The sequence below is a fragment of the Bombina bombina genome, chromosome 1, assembly GCF_027579735.1.
Source record: "Bombina bombina isolate aBomBom1 chromosome 1, aBomBom1.pri, whole genome shotgun sequence".
Classification (NCBI taxonomy): domain Eukaryota; kingdom Metazoa; phylum Chordata; class Amphibia; order Anura; family Bombinatoridae; genus Bombina; species Bombina bombina.
In genome coordinates this window covers 1405073804-1405097159 of record NC_069499.1, presented here as the reverse complement: position 1 = coordinate 1405097159, position 23356 = coordinate 1405073804, and the positions used below count along the sequence as shown (strand labels likewise).

General features: G+C 36.4%; 1 protein-coding gene across 1 annotated transcript in view; it reads left to right on the top strand.

Moving 5' to 3' along the window:
* Positions 1-205: 205 nt before the first annotated feature.
* The window catches only part of CA14 (carbonic anhydrase 14), a 249006-nt gene continuing 225855 nt past the window's right edge, over positions 206-23356 (top strand). The window contains exons 1-2 of the mRNA XM_053705182.1: positions 206-410; positions 7943-7963. Coding sequence (XP_053561157.1) covers positions 326-410; positions 7943-7963 — 106 coding nt within the window. The 5' untranslated portion in view covers positions 206-325. The remainder of the gene's footprint in view (positions 411-7942; positions 7964-23356) is intronic.

Sequence of the window (23356 nt, the reverse complement as noted above, 5' to 3'; positions counted from 1 at the left end):
AGCCTGCTACGTAGAGCTCACAATCAAAGCACTGCTCCTGCCCCCAGCCTGAGTAATCACATACTAAAGTAACTGTAAAACAAACACAAGTGCAGCTGATTCTGTACCACAAGCTGAGCTGTGGGGGTTGCAGGGGATTAGCCTACAGGAGGGTGGACACCAAGCCCTTATTTTGGGACCACCTTAAATATGCAAGCTCAGGAGAAGACATAAAGTCAGTGAGGGGAGCTGCTGGACCAGAAAACTTCTCCAGCAGCCGTGTACAGGGTCAGTGTATCAGCAGAGGCCATACGGAAAGAATCTCTGGGAAGCCCATCCTGCGGATATGACTGTCCATAGCACCTGCCAAGTCTATATGATGCTGAGATTTTACCTTCTTGTCATACAATCATGTCTGGGGATTGTTGCTGGTAAGTAATGAGGCTGCTGCACTAGATAGTAAGTTCTGTGGGGCAGATCATACTTTATGCCTGTCTGCTTTTCAGTGTGCTAATCTGTGCATTATAGATTGTTGTCATTTGTTTCCCAATAGTGGTAGATATTAATTAAAATAGAATAATAATAGATTTGATTGATCTTTTACGTACAATTCACATTCTCTGCAATAAGACATTCAATAACATTGCCGGCTGCCAAGGTCAGGAATATTTTTCTTATTAGTTTTCCTAATTTTGGTAATTAATTGCCTTCTTTCATCAAATGTATTATAAAAAATGTATATCATGTCTTTTGTCTTTTAGATATAAAGAAAAAATAACTAGACCAGCATCCATTTATCCTTTTCTAATATAAATCATATGAAATAACTTATTAATTTGTTTTCTAAACTGCCTGTAATTATCCACAAATTCCCATAAATGTAATAGAAAATCATATTTTTAACAGGAGATTGATAAGAGAGAAGTAGATAAAATATACTGTACAAAATAAAAAAAATAATGCAAAAAAAAAAGATTAAATGAGTCCTTGAACTCTCAGATCATTTGTCATTATTTAATTATGCTGAATACTCAACTATAGAAAGTAATAATAAAATAAAACTACAAATAAAACCCCAAAATAATTTAGTTGCAGTTTTGTACGCTGCCAAATAGATGCAGCAATTCAGAATGAAAATACTCTTTTGTTTTGCGTGGGAAGATTCAATGTATGCCAAAGCAAGCTGCAGAAGGGTAGCTGGGTAATCTAAACAAAAAAACTATCTCTCCCTAAACCTCATTCCTGGATCTCAGAACTTTGTTCAGATACATTCCAAGCAGGTTTAGTTTAATATTTTTATATCATTTATTTTGTTTCATAGATAGAAGTTTTTTAAATATAGATATATGTGTAAATGTTTAGTTTCTATAAAGTACTTTAGTTTCTATAAAGCAATGGGTGCCACACTGTTTGAACCTAGGTTTTCCCTATAAAGGGACATGAAACACAAAATATTTATTTCATGGTTCAGACAGGTTATACCATTGTAAGCAACTTTCCAATTTACTTTTTTTTAAATCTAATTAGCTTTGTTCAATATCTTTTGTTGAAAAGCATACCTAGGTAGGCGCAGGAGCAGAAATGCTGATTAGTGGCTGCACTTATATACCTCTTGTGATTAGCTCTCCTGATGTGTTTAGCAAGTGCCCAGTAGTGCATTGTTGCACCCTCAACAAATGATACTAAGAGAATGTAGTTAATTTGCTAATATATATCTCTTCTGCTGAGGACAATCAAAGACCCTAATGTACCTAATGGTCCTCAGCAGCAGAGATAGATAAAAAGAAAACTTAGATTTTAATATGGCTGCACCCATTACTTAGATAAGGTAAATTATTTGTTGGGGGGGGGGATTAGACTGAGAATGAAAGAGAGCATATTACAGTGATCAGAGATAAGCAAACATATTTAGGCCCATTTATAAACTCTCATAAATAAATTAAAATTGTTGCTTTTCTCACTGGATTAGGAATTTGTTTTTCATCTAATGAATTAGCTATTTGTATTAGATAGGTATTGTTGTGTAGTACACTGTTAAGCGTGAATACAATACAATTTCACTGATAGGATCAGCTCATTATGCAAAGGATTATATTAGCTTTAGTAAAACTCATTATTAATTCTAACGAAATTTCTTAATTGGATTTATTTTGAAGATTTACAAAGCAGCATTTATCCTGGGATCAGAAAAAAGAGGTTTCTCAGGAGTAGTTTTGCTTTTTGCATGAAATGCCTGGGTTTAGAATGTTCTCTTGGTTAGGGTATTAGGTCCTTGGTTAGTCTTTGTACAGTAATTAGGACTTCATAACTCACTGCTAAACAAGCAGGCTGTGTGAGAGACCAGCTCTTGGTACTTATTTATCTTACAGGATTCTCCCTGCATAAGACTATCTGTCATCAGAAATGCTAATATTTTACACATAAATAGCCGGCAAAGACTTCAAAGGCTAATCTGAAGCGTTTGGCTCTTCTGCGCATTGACCATCTTTGGATGCCAAAGGAAAGAACAATGTATTTCTATCTTTGGAGTCAAGGGTTAATTATTCCTTAGGACAGGCATATCACAAGTTACCTTGAAATACTTTAGCATACTTGTGCCTGCCTTTCCCATGCTACGATGATTCCAAAGTGCGATTGCTTTAATTCGCCATAGTTCCCAAATTTCAGCATTCTAATGTGAAATCATAATGTCTGATATTCCTCATTTGGAATTCTCTCTTATTTCTTTATTAAATGGGCGTTGAAGTAACGTTATACACACAGTGCATATCAGCAGTAGAAAGCAGCAGAAATTACAATATTTTACTTTCCGTAGCAGTTCAGGAATGCCTTCTAGAACACTTTTTGTGTATGTTTATCAGGTCTCCTTTGCTGTGGCTAATCAAAGTATAGATGTAAACAAGCGAATGCACTGGTGTAAGCAATCTCTTTGTAGCATGTAGCACAGACAAGCATGGGTGCCCAAGGGGAGCACAAGAGGGGTCAAATACCTCATTGGAATTTTGCTCTTTATGTTCAATCAAGTACTCACTTGGGTTATAATTTTTCTGCTAGTCACCATTTTTAAATTGCTTCACACTCTGCCACTGATATTGTTTTTTGTTTTTTAAAGGGATAGTAAACCCCAAATTTTTCTTTTATGATCCAGATAGAACATACAATTTTAAACAACTTTCCAATTTACTTCTATTATAAAAATTTGCTTCATTCTCTTGTTATCTATTGCTGAAGGGAGAGCACTGCACTACTAGCAGCTAACTGAACACATCTAGTTAGCCAATTACAAGAGACAAATGTGTGCAGGCACCAATTAGCAGCAGCTCCCACTAGTGTAGGATATGTTTCATATTCTTTTTTTAACAAGGGATACTAAGAGAACAAAGTACATTTGAATATAGAAGTAAATTTAAAAGTGTCTTAATATCACATGGTCTATCTAAATCATGCAAGTTTAATTTTGACTTTCCTATCCCTTTAAGTTAATGGGACAATCTACACCAAAATTGTTATTGTTTGAAAAGATAGATAACTCCTTTACTACCCATTCCCCAGATTTGCACATTGTTATATTAATTTGCAGATTTGCACATTGTTATATTAATTTGCAGATTTGCACATTGTTATATTAATTTGCAGATTTGCACATTGTTATATTAATTTGCAGATTTGCACATTGTTATATTAATATACTTTATAACATTTTAACCTCTAAATTTCTGCCTGTTTCTAAGTCACTACAGACAGCTTCTTATCACACGCTTTTGTATTAGCTTTTCACAACAAGACACTGCTAATTCATGTAAGCCATATAGATAACATTGTGTTCACTCTCATGAAGTTGTGCAGGACCCAGCACTAATTGGCTAAAATTTAATTCAATAGATCATAAATAAATAGCCACGTGGACAGGGGGCTGTCAGAAGAGGCTTAGATAAAAGGTAATCACAGAGGTAAAAAGTATATTAATATAACCATGTTGGCTGTGCAAAACTGGGGAATGGGTAATAAAGGGATTTTTTTTAAAACAATAACAATTTTGGAGTAGACTTTTCCCTTTAAGAAAAACACAGCTTAGTCTGGCTAGTCACTGAAATCTAGTTCTCATAAACCAATATCCCATTGGCACAAAAGGAGAAGATAATTATACAAATCTAATAATAAAATAATTACATACAACTATAAATGTAGTTATCTTACAAGAAAGGAAACCATTTTATGAATTTAAAGACAGCACATGAATAGTTTAAGGGACATTAAAGGGACACTGAACCCAAATTTTTTATTTTGTGATTCAGATAGAGCATTAAATTTTAAACAACTTTCTAATTTACTCCTATTATCAAATGTTCTTTATTCTCTTGGTATCTTTATTTGAAATGCAAGAAAGTAAGTTTACATGCTGGCCCATTTTTGGTGAACAACCTGGGTTGTCCTTGCTGATTGGTGGATAAATCCATCCACCAATAAAAAAAAAGTGCTGTCCAGAGTGCTGAACCAAGAAAAAGCTTAGATGCCTTCTTTTTCAAATAAAGATAGCAAGAGAACGAATAAAAATTGATAATAGGAGTAAAATAGAAAGTTGCTTAAAATTGCATGCTCTATCTGAATCACAAAAGAAAAAATTTGGGTTCAGTCTCCCTTTAAACTCTAAATAAATGCTAGATAGAATGATGCATTCAGATAAAAGATTAGTCTGAGAATAGCAAGTAGTTACATTAACTGTTATTATTATTGACAAAATAAGTGTAGAATTTAAGTGTCTATAAAACAATGGGAGCTGCCATGTTGTAACTTAGGTTGACTTGCCTGCTGTGGCCAATTAGTGACAGTTATAAATAGGTCAGTAGATTGTGCAGCCAATTTCTAACATAAACTGAAAAGCTCACAATTTCAGAATGGAATTGCAGGAAAAGGGGACAAAATAAATAATAAAAGTATATTGCCGAGTTTTTATATATATATATATATATATATATATATACAATTTATAATTTTATATTACCATCTCAAAGTGTTTAATGTCCCTTTAATGAATGTTTTAATTAAATATAAAACCATAAAACAACATTCAAATGCAATAAAATGGTATACTTGCATTAAAAACCATAAGAGATGATCAATTCCAACAGTTTGGCCATTTTAAACCCCCCCCCCCCCAAAAAAAAAAAGCTTTAGAAACTTACATATGAATGCAGTATACACCGCATTCAGTCATTTTGAAGCAGTGGAAAAAGAACGATTTGCTAAGGTAAACTGCTGGAAAAGCATTTAGAGTAAATAAAGAATGTGCATCACTTTTTCATATGTGTGATTAAACATTTTATGAGGGTTTTAATTTTGAGATTATGGCCTTGATAAGACCTGTTACATTTGGTAGCAAATAGAAAAATCTCCATTTATGTTTAGTAGCAAGGTTTACAACTGCAAAAGAAACTAAAAGTCTGATTTAGTAATTGCCCTGAAGTTTTTATTCTAAAGGGACATGAAACTCTACGAGGCCCATTTATCAAGCTCCGAATGAATAGAGCTTGAGGGCCCGTGTTCCTGAAGCAGCGGTCAGAGATCGCCACAATTCAACCCGATCGAGTACAATTGGGTTGATCGACACCCCCCTGCTGGCGGCCAAATCTGCAGGGGGCGGCGTTGCGCCAGCAGCTCACAAGAGCTGCTGGTGCAATGCTGAATACGGAGAGTGTATTGCTCTCTGCATTTAGCGAGGACCTTTAATAAATAGGCCTCAAAGGGTTAGATTACAAGTGGAGCTCTAATTTATTGTGCGCCCACAAACGGGCAAATTTGCCCATTTACGTGTACGTAATAAATAACCAACCATTACAAGTGGCTGGTTATTGCTGCTGCGAGTTCATGGTAGCCATTAGCGCTCATAAAATTAGCCAAATCAGATCTCTGGTTAATTTTTTAAATGTCCCCAAATTTCCCCCCAAATTAGGAATAGTGTGCCTTTAGTAAAATAAAAAAAAAATAACTGCACTAAGCAGTATTTATGGGTTAAAGTGAAGGGGTCAGGGGTGTTAAAAATAAAACGGCACTGAAAACTGCCTTTACATTGTGGTCTATGGGAACTGTGTGTTCTCAATAAATATATATGTATATGCTAATATACATATATATATTTATTTGTTAATATGTGTATATACACATAGTAACACATAAATATATATGTATATATCCATCTATATGTATATTTGCTGCCCATCACTGCGCAACTTACCCCCTTGTTGCTCTAGAAGCGAGCTCTTGTGAGTGCAATGTTTCCGTACAATAAGACCGCAAGGTAATACCAGCGCACATATATGTATACACACTGTCTTTTTAAGACCACTGTTTAATAAGTTAGTGGACAGTGATAATGCCTAACAAGCATAAAAACATGTTTCTGTCAGAATAGGAACATGTGTTTTACAAAAATGATTATATAAATAAAAATGTGTTATACATTCTATAATGCCCTCTTTTCTATGCAACAAACCAATAAAAATAATCTTTTGTCTAATTAATAGTCCATTTTTTTAGAGCAAGGCTTTTAATCAACTGAATTAAAGCTGTGTGGATCTATTGTATATACACTGTACACCTAATAACATACACATACACAACTGGCAAAAAAAGATACTTGATCTTTGTGCAATGATTATGCTTCAATGATTTGCTTAGCTTAGCATTTGCAGCTGTATTTATTACCCAAACGCTTGCACACAAAATGTAGCTTTTTCTTTCAGAAGTCCTAACATCCGTGCAACATACTAGAATTAACTAATAAGTGTGATTTCTGCTTATCAGCCAGTGAGCAATATTGGAGGATTCTACTATAGCACGGTTGCTTGTATATAACTGTGTGTTTTATCTTTAAAGGAACAATCTACATTAAATTTGTTATGGTTTAAAAATATAGATAACACCTTTACTACCCTTTCCCCAGTTTTGCACAACCAACATTATTAGATTAATATACTTTATAACATTTAAACCTCTAAATGTGTGCCTGTTTCAAAAGCTCTAATCACATGCTTTTGTATTTGCTTTTCACAACAGGAGACTGCTAGTTCATGTGGGTCATATAGATAGCAATGTGTTTACACCCGAACAGTTATCTAAGATTTAGCACAACACAATACTAAATGCAAGTCAATAGATAATAAATACAAATTCATGTGATCAGGGGGCTGTCAGAAGATGCTTAGATACAAGGTAATCACACAGGTAAAAAGTATCTATACTATAATTGCGTTTGTAATGTCCGTCACCATCGGCAATTGCACACGCATCCTCAAAGGAATGTTGGTAGCGCGAAAATAGTAGGGCAGGACTGGGAAATGTTTGAAGACCGGCCCCAGACCTGCTTTCTCCCCCCCCCCCCACCTTACCTAGTGCAACTTTTCTGCCGCCACAGGACCCCACACCTTATCAGGAGGGGAACAGCCTTGAAGAAATGCACTATGCATACGCACAATGCTCGCTCTGTGACCTCCCTGAACAAGGATGTGGCCCTACGGGGACGGTGGCCCACTGGCCCGTCTGGAAACTTACCTTTATCTTGGCAGGCACTGGAAAATAGACGTGAATTTAAAAGTTTCTTATACTTACATGTTCTATCTAAATTCTATCTAAATTCTGCAGCTTTAATTTTTACTTTTCTTTAAGATCCAGTTGTACGTCCTGTTGCTTTAAAATAAAAAAAAAACATATTCCAATAGAGATCTTTAATATGCATTTCATTTTTAAAATTGTCTTTCCCTTTAACATAGCATAAGAACTTCATAAAAAATAAATATTAGCATAGACTTAAAGACACAGTAAGTGTATCTTCATTAAGATAAGAACGGAACAATGTAAAGCATAACAATTTAGGTTTTTGTATTCAGGATGTACACAACTGTTATAGTTTATATATGAAATAAAGCAAATCCTTTTAATATAATAACTATTTCTTATTTTCTTTCAGGCTCGTCTTGGACATACACAGGTAAGATCGGTTCTCTGTCTTTGTATCTCACCAGAATCTAGAAAATGTTAGAAAGAAATATAGTTGACCCCCTACTTGTCAGCTACTCATATCACCACTTAGCCCAAGGGTATATCTCCTTAAAGGGACAATATACTGTAAAATATTTTTTCCCTTAATATGTTTACAATCGCTTTTTTTACCAACTGCAGAGTAAAAAATGTATGAAAATGAGCTTTTTAAGGTTTATTTGTGTATATTAAAGCTCTGATTTTGTGTTTTGAAGCCACAACCTAATAAAATGGGTTGAGCTTGTAGGTATAATCAGATCTCATTACTTACTTACTATCACATTGTGTACATATACCTGCTTCTTTATCTTATATCTGTCCATAAAACAATCACCAGTACTTGGAGAGAACAACGGAAACTCGACATTTTATTACCTTATCTCTGCTATATCTCACTGGGAGTGTAATTTCTTCTGTTGGCTGTGTTTACAAAGCTTATCTATAGCTTGGACCTGCGACCATAAACTTTCAGAATAGGTGGGGATGCCACATGCTAAATCAACTATTTAAAATGCCAATATAAGGGTAAAGGAGCTACTTGTAAACAATTTAATACACTCCAGCAGGTAAAGTGGATAATTGGAAACAAATTAAAGGGGAGAAAAATTTTGAGTAAACTGTCCCTTTAATCCTCAGGCCAGACCTGCTTGATGTCATCTCCAACATAGCAAACCTTGTGCCTCTACTGACATATGTCAGCCCCCACACTCTTGCCCAGCTGGCCCACAAAGATCACATTCATTTGTCTGCACAGATCAGACCACTCATTACCAAAGGTCACTCTTGGTTCCTGTAGTTGAAGCATGCTTGCCCACCCAAATCTGTTGAGACCATTTTCTCCAGAACATATCTGTATGATCAAACACCCTTATCTGTTAACACCCATTCTTCTATGTTGGTCCAGTATGCTATTGTAGATCCAAACATATTATATATTCCTGCCCCCCTCACCTTGTTAAGATGTGTCTGCTCCAGATTTAAAATGCTGGTTCCACACATAAGAGATGCTTGTCCTACAATTGTTTGCTATATTGGTTTTGTAAGTCTGTTTTAGATTACAATTGTTAAACTGTTGTACTAGTTTTGAGATTGAAATCTCCTTTGCTGCTAGGTGTACATTCCTTCAAAGCTCTGTACCATCTTCATGTTTGCCTCTGATGGAACCCTTAGCTCTCCCTACTGGTAGAGCCCAAGCATTTTTCTGCTCTAACTACAGTGGGATGGCTTGGTAGTCAAATTAACAACAATAAAAATGAAAGAAAATGGGGTTGTTGTAAAGTTGTGTTACTTGATAGGTGCCCATAGGTAGCTGCCTTCTTTACCTAATGACAGATTTAGCCTTCTTTACATATAAGATTCTTCCTGGAAACTGCTTTAAAGGGACAGAATACACAAGTTTTCATATAACTGCATGTAATAGACACAGATACTGATATAAAAATCCAGTATAAAAACTTACTTAGAAGCTTCCAGTTTAACTCTGTTTAAAAGGTTACTGGAACACCCATTGCAAGTGGGAAATATCAGCCCCTCCCCTTTCTTTGCATATGAAAAGACCCTTTACACAAACAGAGGCAAGCTGGAGTAAGAATACGTCGGTATTCTCCTAAAACTTTGGGGCTTGGTTAGGAGTCTGAAAATCAGAGCAATGTTATTTAAAAATAAGCAAAACTATCCATTAAAAAAAAATTAAAAAATTGTATGGACTATATAAATGGATCAGCTTCAAAAGATTTATGCAAAGAAAAATCCAGTGTATAATGTCCCTTTAAGATGTAGTAAATCATACATTTCAGTTATGGATTTTATCTAAAATACCCATTATAAGGGTTATACAATGCACGTTGATGTCGCTAGCATCAAAAAGATGCTGCATTACTGGGCAAGTAGGGTCAGGGATGGGGCAGTTGAGTCTATACAGGGAAAGGGGCCAGACTGCTTTGTACACAGGATTGCTTCCTGACAGTGAATTTACACAAATAGAAAGGAAGTCATTAACATGTAAATAGGACACTGCAGAAGTCTTTTCAAAAGTCATTACACCTCCTCAATAACATAACAATTATACACAAAGCTCCTTATCAGCAATTCATCAAACTTTACTGGGCAATAGAAATGCTTTTTATCAGCTCAGTCAAAGGAAGTGCATTGTAGTGATACTTTTTAGTTAATCAGTACCGTACTTATATTGTATTCTGGTGCAAACGCTGTGGAGATTGCGGAGGCACATGAAAAATAAACCCACACATCTGCAGCTTATTATTGCAGGTCACACAAATAAGACTATTAACATAAAGGCATAATATATTTATTCTAAGGTCCAGTTACAAAAAACTCTCTGGCATGGAGAGAAATCTTGCAAAATCACTAGGAGCTTTTTTGTATTCTAATGTGTCTCTCCTAGGGATTGGCGAATGTGCTAAAAGTGTAATTTGTTTGGTAGAACGAATAATACTGTGGGCATTCCTTTTGGACAGTCAAATGTTGATTTAAATAAATGCAATGTTTTTGAATGCTCATAATGAAATCGAATAACCCCATTCGAAATTTTGAATGTAACATTCGATTTAACAAATACTATTCAGAAGTTGAATAGTTCATGTGGTAGAGAATTTAGTAAATTGATACATAATAGATACAAATATATCAATTTGAATGTTTTTATTTAGAATATTGAATACTTTAAATACTACATTTAAAGAGAGCATTAGAAATACTATTAGAAATATATAGATTTGAATTTTAAAATTCGGACATTGCATAATTCGAATATTACATTTAAAGGGATACTAAACTCAAATGTTTTCTTCCATGATTCAGATAAAACATACAATTTTAAGCAAATTACTAATTTACTCCTATTATCAATTTTTCTTCATTCTCTTGCTATCTTTATTTTAAAAGCAGGAATTTAAAGCTTAGGAGCCAGCCCATTTTAGGTTCAGCACCCTGGATAGCGCTTGTTTATTGGTGGCTACATTTGGCTAACCAATAAGCAAGCGTAACCCAGGTTCTGAACCAAAAATGGTCCGGCTCCTAAGCTTTACATTCCTGCTTTTTAAATAAAGATATCAAGAGAACAAAGAAACATAATTGTATGCTCTATCTGAATCATCAAGGAAATAATTTGGGTTTAGTATCCCTTTAAAGAGAGCATTAGAAATACTATTACAAATATATACATTAAAATTTTTATTGCATAATTCAAATCAAATTATTAGAAACATTTGAATCAAATATTGCATTTAAAGAAAGCATTAGAAATACTATTACATAAAACGAATGTTAGAATGTTGTGCAAACATTCGAAATTCGAAACAAATGAATGTGTTAAAATTAATTTTAATTTTCGAATGTTGCAATACATTTGCCCATCCATGGGGGTTCATTTATCAAGCTCCATTATGAAGCAACAGTCTAAAAACTTGTCCGCCTGCTCTGAGGCGGCAGACAGAAATCAACCCGATCGAATACGATCGGGTTAATTGACACTCCCTGCTAGCGGCCCATTGGTGCAATGATAAATGCAGTCAGCATTGTATCATGTCTACTCGCACTATAATAAATTGACCCCCTAGTCTCTCCATCGTATCCTGAACCCTGTATAGTGAGATAAGCATCTATTGGGCTAAAATCTGCCTTTCTAATATTCTTTTTACCTGACCTTGCTGTGCTGATAAGTCTTCTTAACGAAGAGAGCTTTAGGGACATAGCAATGTATATCTGTACTTCTGATATGGAGACTGAGGACCTGTTAGTGTCCCTTTAAAGGGATATTAATAGACATAAGCAAGCCATAACATTTTGTTTTGGACAAAATTTTCATTTAAGATATTCAAGGAGATTTGTTTTCCCGAATATTCATTGTCTGCACTATTCAGTTTTTGTTTAGTTTAAAACAAAATTTTCGTTAAACATTTACATTTGTTTTCGTTAACTAAATATAAATGTTTCTAAGCTACAGGTGAAAAGTTCAACTGTAGCTAAAAATACCTTAACACGCTCTGGAGAATGCGCTAACCCGATCCTCTTCTTGCAGCCCTGGCCGCACTAACACCTGGCTTAACACGCTCGGTTCCCAGAACCTGCACTAATTTTAGTGCAGGTCCTGGAAGCAGTGAACGCTTAGCCTCCATGTTAGTGCGGCCAGGGTGTTAAGCAGGTTAAGGTATTTTTAGCTTTCATTTTTGTTGGCGCATTCATTCAGATTTTCCTTTTCGTTTATGAAAGCAAAAATCCCATTTTTGTGACGAATGTGACAAAAATGCACATGTCTAGATATTAAACAGTAAACAAGTTCTAGAGAGAATGATGTATTTAAAGCAAAAAGATTAGGCTGAGAATAATAATACGTAGATGTATTTTTAAAAATAATTTTAGTTGTTTAAATATTGAAATAATTGAAAAGTATTAGTTTTTATAAAGTACTTTTGTTTTTATAAAGAAATGGACACCACCATATTTGAACAATTAGGAAAAGATATAAACAGGCAATTAAAGGGAGTACTCAAATAAAGTTGTGTAGAATATAGGCTTGTTAAAGTAACTATCTAAGAGGGTTTCTACGCTCTATTTTTTATTATTTATTTTATATCTCCACCTAATTGTAGGAAAAAAGAGATACTTGGGAAAACCTAAAGGCACAGCACTGTTAAGTGTTTTTACAATGCTAACTGCAGAGTTTAAAATGTATGGTATATATTTGTATATGAAATAGCTGATAATTGAAACCACATCCTAATTGAAAGGGCTGAGGTTCCAGGGAGCGCAGACCTTTCCCTATAACCAATAACTAAAGTATTTAAATATTCAAATTAGTGGGGGTACAACAAGCAAAATCAGCTATTTTAAAGGAGGAAATAAAGGTAAAGTAGCTGTTTGTAAACAATTTAATACACTCCAGCAGGTAAAACTGATCATTGGGAGAAAGAAAAAAAAGATCACCGTACACTGTCACTTTAAGTTCAAAAACTGCAGTGCCCATTACACTTTGTGGATTTGAGAAAACCAACAATTTTCAAAGTGAAATTACAGGAAAAGGGGGTAAAATTATAAATATTATGATTTATTACAGCATATTGCAAATTTTTTTTTTACTTCACATTATTAAATGTTTTAAAATTACAATCTCAAACTTTTTATAGGGACATGAAAACCAGACTTTTGCCTTCATTATTTAGAGACGGCATACAATATTTTTTTTTAATAACTTTATATATAGTGAGGACAAAATGATCCACTACATACGTGGCTGAATAACAAGGAAGAATGCAATTACATACGTTAGATTCACAAAAACATAATTTATGTAAGAACTTACCTGATAAATTAATTTCTTTCATATTGGCAAGAGTCCATGAGCTAGTGACGTATGGGATATACAATACTACCAGGAGGGGCAAAGTTTCCCAAACCTCAAAATGCCTATAAATACACCCCTCACCATACTCACAATTCAGTTTAATTAATAGCCAAGTAGTCGGGTGATAAAGAAAGGAGTAAAAAGCATCAACAAAGGAATTTGGAAATAATTGTGCTTTATACAAAAAAATCATAACCACCAAAAAAACATAATTTATGTAAGAACTTACCTGATAAATTAATTTCTTTCATATTAGCAAGAGTCCATGAGCTAGTGACGTATGGGATATACATTCCTACCAGGAGGGGCAAAGTTTCCCAAACCTCAAAATGCCTATAAATACACCCCTCACCACACCCACAATTCAGTTTAACGAATAGCCAAGAAGTGGGGTGATAAAAAAGGAGCGAAAGCATCAAAATAAGGAATTGGAATAATTGTGCTTTATACAAAAAATCATAACCACCACAAAAAAGGGTGGGCCTCATGGACTCTTGCTAATATGAAAAATTAATTTATCAGGTAAGTTCTTACATAAATTATGTTTTCTTTCATGTAATTAGCAAGAGTCCATGAGCTAGTGACGTATGGGATAATAAATACCCAAGATGTGGAACTTCCACGCAAGAGTCACTAGAGAGGGAGGGATAAAATAAAGACAGCCAATTCCGCTGAAAAATAATCCACAACCCAAAACAAAAGTTTTAATCTTAATAATGAAAAAAACTGAAATTATAAGCAGAAGAATCAAACTGAAACAGCTGCCTGAAGTACTTTTCTACCAAAAACTGCTTCAGAAGAAGAGAAAACATCAAAATGGTAGAATTTAGTAAAAGTATGCAAAGAAGACCAAGTTGCTGCTTTGCAAATCTGATCAACAGAAGCTTCATTCCTAAACGCCCAGGAAGTAGAAACTGACCTAGTAGAATGAGCCGTAATCCTTTGAGGCGGAGATTTACCCGACTCTACATAAGCATGATGAATCAAGGACTTTAACCAAGACGCCAAAGAAATGGCGGAGGCCTTCTGACCTTTCCTGGAACCAGAAAAGATAACAAATAGACTAGAAGTCTTTCTAAAATCTTTAGTAGCTTCAACATAATATTTTAAAGCTCTTACTACATCCAAAGAATGTACAGATCTCTCCAGAGAATTCTTAGGATTAGGACACATTGAAGGAACAACAATTTCGCTACTAATGTTGTTAGAATTCACAACCTTAGGTAAAAAATTAAATGAAGTCCGCAACACCGCCTTATCCTGATGAAAAATCAGAAAAGGAGATCCACAAGAAAGAGCAGATAACTCAGAAACTCTTCTAGCAGAAGAGATGGCCAAAAGGAACAGAACTTTCCAAGAAAGTAATTTAATATCCAGAGAATGCATAGGTTCAAACGGAGGAGCTTGTAAAGCCCTCAGAACCAAATTCAAACTCCAAGGAGGAGAGATTGACTTAATGACAGGTTTGATACGAACCAAAGCCTGTACAAAACAATGAATATCAGGAAGATTAACAATCTTTCTGTGAAAAAGAACAGAAAGAGCAGAGATTTGTCCTTTCAAGGAACTTGCAGGCAAACCTTTATCCAAACCATCCTGAAGAAACTGTAAAATTCTAGGAATTCTAAAAGAATGCCAGGAGAATTTATGAGAAGAACACCAAGAAATGTAAGTCTTCCAGACTCGATAATAAATCTTCCTAGACATAGATTTACGAGCCTGTAACATAGTATTAATTACTGAGTCAGAGAAACCTCTATGACTAAGAATCAAGCGTTCAATTTCCATACCTTCAAATTTAATGATTTGAGATCCTGATGGAAAAAAGGGCCTTGAGATAGAAGGTCTGGTCTTAACGGAAGAGTCCAAGGTTGGCAACTGGCCATCCGAATGAGATCCGCATACCAAAACCTGTGAGGCCATGCTGGAGCCACCAGCAGTACAAACGAGCGTTCCATTATAATTTTGGAAATCACTTTTGGAAGAAGAACTAGAGGCGGAAAGATATAGGCAGGATGATAATTCCAAGGAAGCGACAACACGTCCACTGCCTCCGCCTGAGGATCCCTGGATCTGGACAGATACCTGGGAAGTTTCTTGTTTAGATGAGAGGCCATCAGATCTATTTTTGGAAGTCCCCAGATTTGAACAATCTGAAGAAATACCTCTGGGTGAAGAGACCATTCGCCCGGATGTAATGTCTGGCGACTGAGATAATCCACTTCCCAATTGTCTACACCTGGGATGTGAACCGCAAAGATTAGACAGGAGCTGGATTCCGCCCATACAAGTATCCGAGATACTTCTTTCATAGCCTGAGGACTGTGAGTCCCCCCTTGATGATTGACATATGCCACGGTTGTGACATTGTCTGTCTGAAAACAAATAAACGATTCTCTCTTCAGAAGAGGCCAGAACTGAAGAGCTCTGAAAGTTCCAAAATGTTGATTGGTGATCTCGCCTCCTGAGATTCCCAAACCCCCTGCACTGTCAGAGATCCCCATACAGCTCCCCAACCTGACAGACTCGCATCTGTTGAGATCACAGTCCAGGTTGGATGAACAAAAGAAGCCCCTTGGACTAAACGATGGTGATCTATCCACCACGTCAGAGAGTGTCGTACATTGGGATTTAAGGATATTAATTGTGATATCTTTGTATAATCCCTGCACCACTGGTTCAGCATACAAAGCTGAAGAGGTTGCATGTGAAAACGAGCAAAGGGGATCGCGTCTGATGTAGCAGTCATGAGACCTAGAATTTCCATGCACAAAGCTACCGAAGGGAATGATTGAGACTGAAGGTTTCGATAGGCTGAAACCAATTTTAGACGCCTCTTTTCTGTTAGAGACAAGGTCATGGACACTGAATCGATTTGAAAACCCAAAAAGGTTACCTTTGTCTGAGGAATCAACGAACTCTTTGGTAAATTGATCCTCCAACCATGTCTTTGAAGAAACGACACAAGTTGATTCGTATGAGATTCTGCAGAATGTGAAGACTGAGCAAGTACCAAGATATCGTCCAAATAAGGAAATACCGCAATACCCTGTTCTCTGATTACAGAAAGAAGGGCACCGAGAACCTTTGAAAAGATCCTTTGAGCTGTTGCTAGGGCAAACGGGAGGGCCACAAACTGGTAATGCTTGTCTAGAAAAGAGAATCTCAGAAACTGAAAGTGATCTGGATGAATTGGAATATGAAGATATGCATCCTGTAAATCTATTGTGGACATATAATGCCCTTGCTGAACAAAAGGCAGAATAGTCCTTATAGTTACCATTTTGAATGTTGGTATCCTTACATAACGATTCAATATTTTTAGATCCAGAACTGGTCTGAAGGAATTCTCCTTCTTTGGTACAATAAATAGATTTGAGTAAAACCCCAGACCCCGTTCCAGAACTGGAACTGGCACAATTACCCCAGCCAACTCTAGATCTGAAACACATTTCAGAAACGCCTGAGCCTTCACTGGGTTTATTGGAATGTGAGAGAGAAAAAATCTTCTCGTAGGCGGCCTTACCTTGAAACCTATTCTGTAAAAACAAGAACAAGAAAACAAGAAAACAAGAGAGATCCAGGCGCCTACCCTAAGGAGGCTAGGTTAAAAAGTGTGTCTAAAATAGGTTTAATAAACAATTGTTTAAAAAATTAATAAAAAGTAGAGTGTATTTAGTAAAAACAGAATACACTCTACTTGAAACCTATTCTGTACCCTTGTGAAACAATGTTCTGAATCCAAAGACTGTGAATCGAATTGATCCAAATATCTTTGAAAAATCGTAACCTGCCCCCTACCAGCTGTGCTGGAATGAGGGCCGTACCTTCATGTGGACTTGGAAGCTGGCTTTGACTTTCTAAAAGGCTTGGATTTATTCCAGGCTGGAGAAGGTTTCCAAACGGAAACCGTTCCTGTAGGGGAAGGGTCAGGCTTCTGTTCCTTATTCTGACGAAAGGAACGAAAACGATTAGCAGCCCTGTATTTACCTTTAGATTTTTTCTCCTGAGGCAAAAAAGTTCCTTTCCCCCCAGTAACAGTTGAAATAATAGAATCCAACTGAGAACCAAATAATTTTTTTTTTTTTTTTTTCAATTTTAAACAAGCTTTATTTATAAAATAAAATCAATATACATGTTACACATCATAATCATCAATAACACAGTCACCAGTACAATACAGTCACCAAAGCATATACAGCTCATGGATCTTCTTTGAAAAGAGAAAAATAACGTTAGCAATCTAGATTAGCGTCATATTAAGATCCGCATATCATATGACTCTTCTAGTTCCAGCTTATTACAGGATAAAATTGTGGTCTAACAGATGTCAGTGCATGGCCTATCTTTCATTACTCTAACACATTTTACAAAGCAATAATTAAATAATACAGTATATCATATATCAACCTGTGAGGTGTTGTTGAAGTTTGCTAAGTATTCCTACATGGCATCTGGGTTGTGAGGTGAGGGTGTAGGGTGAATAGTGTCGGCTGTCAGAGAGTGTAAATATTCCTCCCAAATAAAGGAGATGTCATGAAATTCCCCTAGTTTGCCCATTTTGATGTAATGATATTGTTCTAGCTTTAAGGCCATTGTCACTCTACCTCTCCAAAACTGTAGTGTTGGTAGTGTGTTTTTCTTCCAATTGTAAGGGATATATCTCTTGGCCGTATTTATCATTATCGTCAAAAGTTGAAGTCTGTACATACAACGTATCTTGGGGCGAACATTGAACAGGTGTGCCCATGGTGTATGGGGAATGGGGGAGCCTAGGGCTTTTCCCATTTCTCTTCCTATGTCTAGCCAATATTGCCTTACAATAGGGCATGTCCACCATATATGTGTAAATGTGCCTCTGTCCTCACACCCCCTCCAGCACTTTGCGTCGCAAGTGGGAATCATTTTCTCTAGTTTGTCTGGGGTGTAATGCCATCTGCAAAGCAGTTTGGTAGAGAACAAAATAATTTATTACCTTGGAAAGAAAGAGAAAGCAAAGTTGACTTAGAAGTCATATCTGCATTCCAAGTTTTAAGCCATAAAGCTCTTCTAGCTAAAATAGCTAAAGACATATACCTGACATCAATTCTAATGATATCAACGATGGCATCACAAATAAAGTTATTAGCATGTTGAAGAAGTTTAACAATGCTATGAGTATTATGGTCTGACACTTGTTGCGCTAAAGCCTCCAACCAGAAAGTGGAAGCAGCAGCAACATCAGCCAAAGAAATAGCGTGTCTGAGAAGATTACCTGAACATAAATAAGCTCTCCTTAGAAAGGATTCAAGCTTCCTATCTAAAGGATCCTTAAAGGAAGTACTATCCGCCGTAGGAATAGTAGTACGTTTAGCAAGAGTAGAGATAGCCCCATCAACTTTAGGGATTTTGTCCCAAAACTCTAATCTATCAGATGGCACAGGGTACAATTTCTTAAACCTTTGAGAAGGAGTAAATGAAGTACCCAGATTATACCATTCCCTAGAAATTACTTCAGAAATAGCATCAGGGACAGGAAAAACTTCTGGAATAACTATATGAGGTTTGAAAACCGAATGTAAACGCTTAGTAGATTTAGTATCAAGAGGACTAGACTCCTCCATATCTAATGCGATTAACACTTCTTTAAGTAAAGAACGAATAAATTCCATTTTAAATAAATATGAAGATTTATCAGTGTCAATATCTGAGACAGAATCTTCTGAACCAGATAAATCCTCATCAGAAACAGACAAGTCAGAATGATGACGGTCACTTAAAAATTCATCTGAAATATGAGAAGTTTTAAAAGACCTTTTACGTTTACTGGAAGGAGGAATAACAGACGGAACCTTCCTAATAGATTTAGAAACAAATTCTTTTACATTAACAGGAACATCCTGAGCATTAGATGTTGAGGGAACAACAACAGGTAATGGATTATTACTAATGGAAATACTATCTGCATTAGCAAGTTTATCATGACATTCATCACAAACTACAGCCGGAGGAACAGTTACCACAAGTTTACAACAAATGCACTTAACTTTGGTAGAACCAGCATCAGGCAGCGTCTTTCCAGAAGTAGATTCTGATCCAGGGTCAAGTTGAGACATCTTGCAATATGTAATAGAAAAAACAACATATAAAGCAAAATTATCAAATTCCTTAAATGACAGTTTCAGGAATGGGAAAAAATGGCAATGAACAAGTCTCTAGCAACCAGAAGCAATGAAAAATGAGACTGAAATAATGTGAAAAAAATGTGGAGACAAGAATGACGCCCACATTTTTTGGCGCCAAAAATGACGCCCACATTATTGGCGCTAAGTACAACGCCTATATTTTTTGGCGCCAAGTATGACGCCACATCCGGTGACGCCGAAAAAAATAACGCCCACATTTTTGGCACAAAAAAACGTAAAAAAAATGACGCAACCACGAACAACTTCCGGCGTCAATAAGGGCGCTGGAAATGACAACATTTTTGCGCCAAAAAAGTCCGCGCCAAAAATGACGCAATAAATTGAAGCATTTTCAGCCCCCGCGAGCCTAGCAGCCCACAGGGAAAAAAGTCAATTGAAAAACTTTTAAGGTAAGAAAAAATAATCATTCATATGCATTATCCCAAATAATGAAACTGACTGTCTGAAATAAGGAATACTGATTACCCTGAATCATGGCAAATATAAGTTTAAACACATATATTTAGAACTTTATAAATAAAGTGCCCAACCATAGCTTAAGAGTGTCATAATAAAATAAGACTTACTTACCCCAAGACACTTATCTACATATAGTAGATAGCCAAACCAGTACTGAAACGAGAATCAGTAGAGGTAATGGTATATTAGAGTATATCGTCGATCTGAAAAGGGAGGTAGGAGAAGAAATCTCTACGACCGATAACAGAGAACCTATGAAATAGATCCCGTAGAAGGAGACCATGGTATTCAAATAGGCAATACTCTCTTCACATCCCTCTGACATTCACTGCACTCTGAGAGGAAAACTGGGCTCCAGCCTGCTGCGAAGCGCATATCAACGAAGAATCTAGCACAAACTTACTTCACCACCTCCACGGGAGGCAAAGTTTGTAAAACTGAATTGTGGGTGTGGTGAGGGGTGTATTTATAGGCATTTTGAGGTTTGGGAAACTTTGCCCCTCCTGGTAGGAATGTATATCCCATACGTCACTAGCTCATGGACTCTTGCTAATTACATGAAAGAAAAGGGTGGGCCTCATGGACTCTTGCCAATATGAAAGAAATGAATTTATCAGGTAAGTTCTTACATAAATTATGTTTTCTTTCATGTAATTGACAAGAGTCCATGAGCTAGTGACGTATGGGATATTAAATACCCAAGATGTGGAACTCCACGCAAGAGTCACTAGAGAGCGAGGGATAAAAAATAAAATACAGCCATTTTCCGCTGAAAAAATAATCCACAACCCAAAGTTTAAGTTTATTCTTTAGTGATAAGAAAAACTTAAAACATCAGCAGAAGAATCAAACTGAAACAGCTGCCTGAAGAACTTTTCTACCAAAAACTGCTTCTGAAGAAGCAAATACATCAAAACGGTAGAATTTAGTAAATGTATGCAAAGATGACCAAGATGCTGCTTTGCAAATCTGATCAACATTAGCTTCATTCTTAAAAGCACATGAAGTGGAGACGGACCTAGTAGAATGAGCTGTAATTATCTGAGGCGGGATCTTACCCGACTCCAAATAAGCTTGACTAATCAAAAGCTTTAACCAAGAAGCCAAGGAAATAGCAGAAGCTTTCTGACCTTTCCTAGGACCAGAAAATGAAACGAATAGACTAGAAGTCTTTTTAGTAGCTTTAACGTAATATTTCAAAGCGCTTAATACATTCAAAGAATGTAAGGATCTTTCCAAATAATTTTTTGGATTAGGACACAAGGAAGGGACAACAATTTCTCTACTAATGTTGTTAGAATTCACAACCTTAGGTAAAAATTGAAAAGAAGTCTGCAAAACCGCCTTTTCCTGATGAAAAATCAGAAAAGGAGATTCGAAAGAGCAGATAGCTCAGAAACTCTTCTAGCAGAAGAGATAGCCAAAAGGAACAACACTTTCCAAGAAAGTAATTTAATGTCCAAAGAATGCATAGGCTCAAATGGAGGAGCCTGTAATGCCTTCAAAACCAAATTGAGACTCCAAGGAGGAGAAATTGATTTAATGACAGGCTTAATTCGAACTAAAGCCTGTACAAAACAGTGAATATCAGGAAGTTTAGCAATCTTTCTGTGAAATAAAACTGAAAGAGCAGAGATTTGTCCCTTCAAGGAACTTGCAGACAAACCTTTATACAAACCATCCTGAAGAAACTGTAAAATTCTAGGAATTCTAAAAGAATGACAAGAAAATTTATGAGAAGAACACCATGAAATGTAAGTCTTCCAAACTCGATAGTAAATCTTCCTGGAAACAGATTTACGAGCTTGTAATATAGTATTAATCACTGAGTCAGAGAAACCTCTATGACTTAGAACTAAGCGTTCAATTTCCATACCTTCAAATTTAATGATTTGAGATCCTGATGGAAAAATGGACCTTGAGACAGTAGGTCTGGCCTTAACGGAAGTGGCCAAGGTTGGCAACTAGACATCCGAACAAGAACCGCATACCAAAACCTGTGAGGCCATGCTGGAGCCACCAGCAACACAAACGATTGTTCCATGATGATTTTGGAAATCATTCTTGGAAGAAGAACTAGAGGCGGGAAGATGTAAGCAGGATGATAATTCCATGGAATGGTTAGCGCATCCACTGCTTCCGCCTGAACATCCCTGGACCTGGACAGGTATCTGGAAAGTTTCTTGTTTAGGTGAGAGGCCATCAGATCTATTTCTGGAAGACCCCACATTTGAACAATCTGAGAAAACACATCTGGATGGAGAAACCACTCTGCTGGATGTAAAGTCTGATGACTGAGGTAATCCGCTTCCCAATTGTCTACACCTGGGGTATGCACCGCAGAAATCAGACAGGAGCTGGATTCTGCCCAAGCAAGTATCCGAGATACTTTTTTAATGGCTTGAGAACTGTGAGTCCCACCTTGATGATTGACATATGCCACAGTTGTGATATTGTCTGTCTGGAAGCAAATGAACGGTTCTCTCTTCAACAGAGGCCAAAACTGAAGAAAATTGCACGGAGTTCTAAAATATTGATTGGTAATCTCGCCTCTTGAGATTTCCAAACCCCTTGAGCAGTCAGAGATGCCCAAACAGCTCCCCAACCCGAAAGACTTGCATCTGTAGATAACACAGTCCAGGCTGGTCGAACAATAGAAGCCCCTTGAACTAAACGTTGGTGATTTAAGGATTTAAGGATATTAATTGTGATATCTTTGTATAATCCCTGCACCATTGATTTAGCATACAAAGCTGGAGAGGTCTCATGTGAAAACCAGCAAAAGGAATCGCGTCCGATGCTGCAGTCATGAGGCCTAAAACTTCCATGCACATAGCCACTGAAGGGAATGACTGAGACTGAAGGTGCCGACTTGTTAGAGACAGAGTCATGGACACTAAATCTATCTGGAAAACTAAAAAGTTGACCCTTGTCTGAGGAATCAAAGAACTTTTTGGTAAATTGATCCTCCACCGCAATACCCTGTTCTCTGATTACAGAGAGAAGGGCACCTAGAACCTTTGAAAAGATTCTTGGAGCTGTTGCTAGGCCAAATGGAAGAGCAACAAATTGGTAATGCTTGTCTAGAAAAGAGAATCTCAGGAACTGATAATGATCTGGATGAATCGGAATATGAAGGTATGCATCCTGCAAGTCTACTGTAGACATATAATGTCTTTGCTGAACAAAAGGCAGAATAGTCACCATCTTGAAAGTTGGAACTCTTACATAACAATTCAAAATTTTCAGATCCAGAACTGGCCTGAAAGAATTTTCCTTCTTTGGGACAATGAATAGATTTGAATTAAACCCCAGACCATGTTCCTGAAAAGGAACT